Source organism: the organism of the source record quoted next, unplaced genomic scaffold (genome assembly GCF_019419815.1).
Source record: "Pyrus x bretschneideri cultivar Hongxiangsu unplaced genomic scaffold, Pyrus_bretschneideri_v1 Contig2, whole genome shotgun sequence".
In the NCBI taxonomy this organism is placed as follows: Eukaryota; Viridiplantae; Streptophyta; class Magnoliopsida; order Rosales; family Rosaceae; genus Pyrus; species Pyrus x bretschneideri.
In genome coordinates this window covers 7,881,576-7,890,086 of record NW_025999501.1, presented here as the reverse complement: position 1 = coordinate 7,890,086, position 8,511 = coordinate 7,881,576, and the positions used below count along the sequence as shown (strand labels likewise).

The 8,511-nt window shown below is 35.1% G+C and overlaps 1 protein-coding gene across 1 annotated transcript; it reads right to left on the bottom strand.

Moving 5' to 3' along the window:
• LOC125476813 (BRASSINOSTEROID INSENSITIVE 1-associated receptor kinase 1-like) lies at positions 1-8,511 on the bottom strand. Its single transcript, XM_048583370.1, has 13 exons — positions 8,099-8,511; positions 7,869-8,001; positions 7,665-7,736; positions 7,356-7,519; positions 7,188-7,264; positions 6,780-6,798; positions 6,346-6,687; positions 5,253-5,644; positions 3,968-4,226; positions 3,166-3,251; positions 2,204-2,286; positions 797-917; positions 1-376 (listed from the first exon to the last, which is right to left on the bottom strand). The coding sequence occupies exons 1-9, from the start codon at positions 8,181-8,183 to the stop codon at positions 4,002-4,004; spliced, it is 1,509 nt and encodes a 502-aa protein (XP_048439327.1). The 5' UTR covers positions 8,184-8,511; the 3' UTR covers positions 1-376; positions 797-917; positions 2,204-2,286; positions 3,166-3,251; positions 3,968-4,001.

The following is an 8,511-nucleotide window of genomic DNA, read 5'->3' as shown; positions in this document are numbered from 1 at the left end:
CACAAAAAAAAAAGATCAAATTTTGATTGAAACATCAAACAAAACAATCTCATCTGTTACAAATTAGACCAACTAAATAAAGAATATATCAATAAGATTTTCAACCTAACAAGAAAAAAGAGCTTTATAACAGCGCAATCAACATTATTTGAACTCAACTAAAAAGAAACTGATTGCATGTCATAAATTCCATAGGTAATTGAATGGCAGCGCAGCCCCTACATAATGTTTTTTAATCGATTTAGTAGTTAACACTGGCCAATTGCACAATACAAATCTTAGAAACTATTCCAAGTTAGAGCAAAAATGACCTCTAATCTTTGTTTCTCTTGTACTTTGGTATTATGGGGTTGACTTGTAAACGGTAAATGAAGTCCTGAAAACCAAAGAATAAAAAGCCTTTTCTTCAGTTAACTAAAAAAAGCACACCGTAAACGGAGTGAGATATCTGGTAACCAAAAAATGAATCTTGAAAAGCAGATATAAACAAACTTCAATCAAAATTACTTCAATACATTTGGATATCAAGGAAAATTAAATTTATTCAATTTCAATATAAAGAAAATTAATTAATGCAGGAACAACATTTATGCCTCGATGGCGTGATAAGTACTCAAAACAAACATTGTTTTCCTCAAGTCTTTAGTCTATCTCTGCAAATCGCGATAACTCATATCCATTGAGAATCAAATTAACTAATTAACTTACTAACCCGTCCTGTAAATTTCACATCTATGCTCTAAACAGATTTTGTAACTAATATCCCAAAAAAGGGGCAAAAGGGAAGGAAAAAAACCTTTTGCATGGTATACTGCAGTGTTATCTGTGTAACCAAAGTCAAGCGCTGAAAGGCCAGCAACCTCGTTGTATACTTGGAAAACTGTTTTAGATTTTATGGCTCCAAAAGAAAATATATCCTGCAGCATTAATATCATTCAGACTTAAGTATTTTTCCCAAGTGAATACACATGCAAAGTATCAAAGAGAGAAAGGAGAAAAAATTATCAAAATAAGAATTACACACCTGTCCTATAATATAAACAAAAGGTAATTACAGAAAAATAGTTGGAAAACACAAAATAAGTAGAAGAGAAAACAGACAATCAGCATAATCTAAAATTATTTAAACAATTAATCCACATTGAAAAGCATACTTTACAAATCCAAACCAAATTACATCATCCAATAGATTTTTTTTTAGTACCTTTGTTATTGTGCCTTTAAATTGATTTCAGCAAAACTTGTTTCTTTTTCCACAGTTTATTCAAGGATCGTGTTAAGCTAAGCAGCAAATTATAAATTCACTAATCTTGTTCTTAATTATAGTAATTTAGAAATCAACAGATACAAAAAAAAAAGTCACAAAGCTTAATAAAAACTCATGAAAAAAAAAGAAGTTTTAAACACAACACCTGCACATGACCCTATAATTTGGCTAATTTACAAACGCTCAACGTGCTCAGCAGATGTTGAACTTTTCCGTAGTGTATAATTAGAAACTAATAAAACGATCTCTAACTTTTCAGAAATATTTAAACTGAAATGAATTGATATTTTTTTTCTATACACTGATAAATCAAGGTTTGCCACAGAAAAGGAATCCATAATTTAAGCTTCAAAATGCATTATAACATCAATTAATCCAAAGAGAGCAAGCTGACGATAACAATTTGATTAACTTTGGAAATCTCTTTGCTTTATCACTTCAAGATACTAAATTTTTCAAGCTGTCTTCTTTCTCTCTCTAAAACGCCTTTTTTTTTCTAGCAACTGGCCTAGAAAAGACTAAGACCCAAATGCATGGGGTAGAATTTCACCCAAAATATTGGGAAAACTAAATAAACAAATAAAATTAAAAGATAAATGCGTGAAAAATCAAATCTTTCACTCCTATAAAATGAAAGCAATTTTTTTTGTCGTTGATAAGTCTAAAATCCCACCCTCATAATACTCAAAAGTAAAAGAAATATAGCAAAAAGATAAGATTTAATTACGGCCCGACCCCTGATGGTGCGCACCTAAAGAAAGAAAGACAGCGCTCATAAAGAGAGAAAGACAGACGGAGAGAGAGAAGAGAAAGATGATATGTCTCCATATGGTATTCTGGAGCCAAAAGATCAGCAGACGGAAATAAGCTGGAAGGAATCAATTTAAGATAAACATTCAACAACAGAAATCAAGAAATCAATTTAAGATTACTGACCCAGGTAGGTAAGCTGCTGTGAAGGTAAAGAGGCCCAAGAAGCTCATATGAATGAAAGGATTTTGCTTGCTGCACACATAGACCTGTAAACTCCAGCAAACCCAACGTCAATCAGACCGTAGGCCAAAAATCTCAACAAACAAAAAACTGAGCACAAATTCAAAAATCAGAAGTCAGACGGAAATAAGCTGGAAGGAATCAATTTAAGCTGGAAGTGAGTAATTACAATTTATTAACTTGTGTAGCATAGGCATTATTTTAGTACAACTTATACTTCAAATAACAACACTAGTATAAAGCAAAGTAATTTAAAGAAAGACTCGGATAAGAATTGCATAATGTAGAAATAACACTCTTCTTCTATACAAAAGTTGCATGTAACTGCTTTGATCAACCAAGTTTAAGCTCATAATGAACGCTCAAATTTGAACCAAATGGTACCATCTTAAATGGTTTTTGGAGGCTTGTTTTGTGTACTTTAAAATCATATAATAGTCGTAGAGAACGGAGCCCTAAATTGAAAGTTATTCCAACTATAAAATGGAGTCCCAAAACTGGAAATACAAAACTTGCTGCTGTCTGGCAGCCCTGTGACTCAACTTTGGACATGATTTGTGATCAATCAAAATACAACAGAATTAAGTGAAATCAGAAGGGTTTTGATCACGGACATGTCCATTTTCAAAACACACAATATTAGATCAAAAGGAACTCACAAGGACATAGAAATCAAGAGCCAAAGTAGGCTACTTGAAACATAGTTTCTCTCTGCAAAATGAACAAGTTTTGTGCATTGTAGAACCCATACTCGTTTAATCCAATTTACAATTTCATGGCAATCCCAAACTATCCAGGCATCATATTTAACTTCTATTTCAATGTGTTAGCTTACCCATATCATGCATAATCCTTCCTCTTTTAGCCAAAGACTACAAACAATTCAATAAAATTAAAGTATGTACCTTTTCTTGTTCTTGTCCTGCCCTCCAAACTCCTCCAAAGTTGTTCATCAATCTACCACTTAGCTAAATCAATGTCACCACCACAACTCCTCAACAAGAACACCGGAAATTCAAGTTAAACACATAAATCTCAAACTTGTTCAAAAATGAAACTTGAAATTCGGAAGATCCACTTACATATCCTGGAAGCGCATAAAGAGGGGAGTATTTTTCTCTCTTGGGTCGAGACCTATCCCCAGCGAGGTTAGCCAGAATCGGCGAAAAAAACTACGTAAATCGTCAAAGCTTCTGGGCTTCAACATATGGGCACGCTTGGTTCCAGCATATGGGTTTGGTATAAAATGAAAAGGGCTGCGCTACGAATACATAGGCTTCGACCGTGGGTGATTTCATTGCCGTACGAAAATGTTATGATTCAATGAAGTTTTTGGAGTGAAGGAGAATTACAGAGGAGAAGAACACAGCAGCAAAGCTGCCGGTTTTGCACACAGGGAAGAAGAAAAAGGAAGCCAGGCTTCCAGAAAGTTCCACTTTAATTTACCAAAATGTCATTTTATTTAGAAAATTCGTAACCTTCTCATTCGAATTTCAAACTCTAATCCGTTTGCGCGTTTATAGTTACATGTAATATCTAAATATGCCAAGAACAATAGAAAAATACAAAAGAATCAAATACGTCTATGTAAAATCCCGTTTAGCACAAGAGGGGCATTTTCGTATTTTACCCATTTTCAAAAAAAAAAAAAAAAAAAGAAACAAACCCCACACGTATAAATGCGTCAAAACTAGGAATAGAAAATACCTTATTTTAAACAATGAAATCCAGGGACGGGGTTTCACAAGAACACCTCTTCTTTCTGCCACTCCTCCCATCTTTCAGCCAAACTATTGCCTTCTAGCATTTGGACAACCTCTGACATCTTGGGCCGTTCCCTTGGGGAGCCTTGTGTGCACAGTAGAGCTACTTGGATCAGCTGCTCTACTTGATCGTCAATATAGTTTCTATTTAGATCAAAATCAACAAGTGTTTCTAACCTCCGATCTTTCAATAGCTGTTTGACCTAATTTTTTTAGTCAAAATAATAAGGAAAATGTCAGCTAGTTCTACAATTTGAAACAAAAGCTGAGGGCACCTAGGAGAGAAAAATGTAATGTTCAAAATTTGAAGGGCCACTGTTTTCTCCGGTTTCTCCAGAAAATCAAACTTCTTACAAAAATGTATCGTCATTCAAATATTGGTATGATGCAAAGATAAGACAAAGATGCAAATACGGAGAATAGAAAGAAGCAAGAGGCCAAGATAGTGAGAATAAAGAGATGATGAATTCAAATTCTTCAAGAAACATACGCCAAATTCTTCAAGAAATCACAGCAAGGCCAATATATTGGCAAAGGAAGCAACAATAATAGTAACAAAGGAAACGTAAAAATTAATCTCTGACAAATTAAACGTTAGACTGTTATACATAAAGATAAATAAATCTTCACAGCTTAATCATAACTCTAACTAATAAAAGCTAATTAAACCATACTTATTTTCTAAAAGCTAATTAGTTTTTTTTCTTCGATCCATGATTCTAACTGCTTTCAACATTTCGGTCAAACAGGAACTTGGCAGCTGCATAAAGAGTAATGGTTTTTTAAAGTATCTTTAGAAAGAACTAAACTTATTGCAGAAATGTTCCATACAGAATGATTTAGAACGTCATAAGAGATTAGCGGTTTGAAATAAAATCATTAATTAAGGAGATCCATTATTTTCAGCTAAAATAAAAAGCAACATTGGTAACGAGAGAGGCTTCTAATTTACAGTACATTATATAACATTTCTACAACAATCTGAGTATTGAAACTTTGATAATTTCCAAGATTTGGACTTAGGGACACAAAATAGATTGAAGCTAGAATATCGTTGAATTTCAACAACATTATGTCTTTTTTGATATAAAATATGAAAGATATTATGGAAGATTTAGAATGATAATATATAATCAGAAGGTGGACCTCATGCAAATGTTGTTGGGAAATAATCTTGCATATAACAATAAGTTAGCTACATACACAAACAGAAAGACGTAAGTGCATACCCAATCAACTAACATGAGATTATCATCACTCGCACGCTGAGGATCAAAACCCCTCTGCCCAGTGATGAGTTCAAGAAGCATGACTCCGTATCCAAAAACATCAGTTTTCTCGGAAAACCTTCCATTTGAAAAGTACTCTGGTGCTATATGACCAATTGTGCCACGTACAGCTGTGGTAATATGTGTATCCTTGTAGTTCATGAGTCTAGCCAACCCAAAGTCTCCAACAACTGCTTCGAATTCCTCGTCCAACAATATGTTTGCCGCTTTCACATCACGGTGAATAATTTTTGGATCACAGTGATCATGTAGATAAGCAAGGCCTCTTGCAGATCCCAATGCAATGCGTTGTCTTATTGGCCAATCAAGTGCAAGTTGTCCTTCTGGACGATCTACAACAATATATCCACATACTATGAGAGGAGAATTTCAAATTACAAGCAACAAGTAGTGTGGTCTAACGCATATCATACCACCTGTCCTACCCTAAAAAGGGTCATCTTGTCATTCTTTTCAAATTAAACAAAAATAAATAAATCAGCATCAAGAAGGTAACTTAAATTTGTTGAATTATAAGTCTCTAGCTGATTAAGTATTAGAAATAAGATGAGTTTTAATGTGTGTATTCACTTGAGCATATCTGCCAAGTGTAAGGTTAAATGATGTAAGGCCATGAGTGTCATGTGGTATTTGATCCATGTAATTAGGTTGATGAGTGACTAAGATTAAAAGTAGTGTTTTGTGTGGTCCTAAAGCTAAGGCCATCAATTAAATGTAAAGCAGTGTGAGTGCGCATTGTGTGTGCTGTACAAAGATTATTCCTCTGCAATACTTTTGCATGAGAGAACAAGAAAGAAAAACTTTTTCGGTTCAGCTTCTTCTGGTTTTTTGTTTTCTTGTTTTTGTTCAGCCTTCTGGAAATTAAAACCCAGCAAAAATCAAGTTAAAAAAAAATATTAAAAGAAATCAGTGTTGATACTCCAAACCAAATTGGTCGGGTTTTTAAATTCATTTTATCAATGAAATCCATAAAAAATTTAATGTTGTGAAAACAAAAAGATTTATCAACGCAGCAAACAATTTGGATGAGTACATCTTAAACATGATGCCACACTTCCATTAGCCATATAAGGATATACAAGCAGCCTTTCTGTTGGTGTCATGCAAAAACCATGCAGACGAAGCAGATTGCGGTGGACACCCATGCTAATCATTTCAACTTCTGTTTGGAACTGTAGCTCCCCACCTTGGGTTCTCTCCTCTTTAAGTCTTTTTACAGCAACCAGAGTTCCATCTGCTAAGCATCCCTTATAAACCTTACCAAATCCACCTCTACCAATAATATTTTTGTTGCTAAAGGTATCCGTCGCAACTTGTAGCTCGCGCAAAGAAAACCTTTTGAGCTGTCGTAAATGAATTTCTCGATCCTCCTGAGCTGCAAAGACAGTAGATTAGTGAAACCTGCATCCCATACAACAACTACAACACCAACTTGATCAAGCTATATTACTCTTATAGTTCACTAACCAGGTTCATTTATGATATTCTTGTATCATCTTGAATACATTACTTGAGGAAAATATTTTTCTATCTACAGAATAACAAAGAAAGAAGAGTGAAGTACTGAATGTAGTGTGAAGAGTTGGGACATGGAAAATATTTTTATTTGATTGTATTTGTATGAACAACTTAATCCACAACTTTTTCTATGTAATGTATTATTCAAATACCTATCTTTTGTTCATTATTACACGTAAGAATGCAAATAGACTTTGGTAATTGTAGACAGATTTTAGTATTTGATATGGATACAATTAGATTTTAATATATTTGTACATGTTTAACAAAGTTTTAAAACTTGCGGCATCATCCGGATTCTATTGCTAGTATATTTCTGTAAATATTCTGGTGTTAAGGCCATTTACTGTTTAGGACCCATTCCGAGAAAAAGTCAAAACTCAAGCTATATGCCTTGACCACAATATTGGGTTGAGCAGAAATGCTATCATGGACTTCAAGGAAGAAAGTCACCCCAACGGAACAATTAAAAACAGCATAATTAGCATATCAAATAAAAAATAAAGACGACAGATTTTATCTAACAAAAGGATGGGGGTTCATACAGGAAACTTAGTTTTGCAAGGTTGCCAAGTGTCGCTGGAATGGTACCATGTAAATTGTTCAAGTAAAGATCCAAGCTCACCAAGTCTGACAAACCCCCAAGCTCTTCGGGAATGTTTCCAGTTATGTTATTATTGTAAAGTTCCCTATCAAGAAAGAGTGTTTCAATAATGTCAAATGCAGTAGTGAAATTCATTCGTCGTGTATCGATACCAATTTCAATGCAAATGCACAGTGATGGAACAGTTGGATAAGACCCGAACAAAAAAGCAGAGCGAAAAACACGCTTACAAGTACTGCAACTTGGAAAGCACACCAAGCTGTGCCACCAGTTGACCAGAGAGATTGGCACTGCCAAGATCACTGGGTGGAGCAAAAATGTTAAAAACTTCGTGTAACGCTATTTCCGCTGTTACAAGTGAATTGAATTGAACTGAACTGAATCGAATTGAATTGAACTGAATTGAAAAGGAGGTGTTTGTTGGGTTTGCTTACACATGAGTAACGCAGCTTTCGCTATTACAAGTGACATGAAACCAGCTACAGGGATTGACGAGAGTCGGATCCCAACTCTGCAGAACATTGTTTGGATCAGCTAGATTGCTCTTCAACGCGTTCAATGCGTCACCTGTCAAATCCAATCATTCATTCATTCATTCATTAACTCATTCCAATTCCCGCAACCAAACACACCCAAATTCAAAAACACACAGACACAGACATACCTTCTACGTTGGCAGCGAGCTTATGGAGGTGAAAGAAGCCAAACAGCAGAATCAGCCATACAGAAACAGAGGCGGAGGACATCATCGCTGTTTGGGTCTGTTGGAGCTCAGGTAAGCAGCTGGCGTTGACCGATCAAAATCCGAAGCATCTCTTCGTTGACCGGATTCCAGAAAATTCGGTGGCTGTTTGATTAAATTGCAGATTGCGTTTGGAAAAGAAAGCCGCTGCTTCTTAGAGAGAGAGGTTGAAATCTCAGCTCGCTAGTTTTGGAGAGGAAAGAAAGAAAGGTAAAAGGTTTGGGAGGACGACGGAGGAGCAGGCGGATGGAGGACTCTCAATCAGTCAAAGTCGCAGCCCATCGCGTGGGCAGGTTCATTTCTTCTTTTGTTTATATTTTATCTTTGACTTTTTA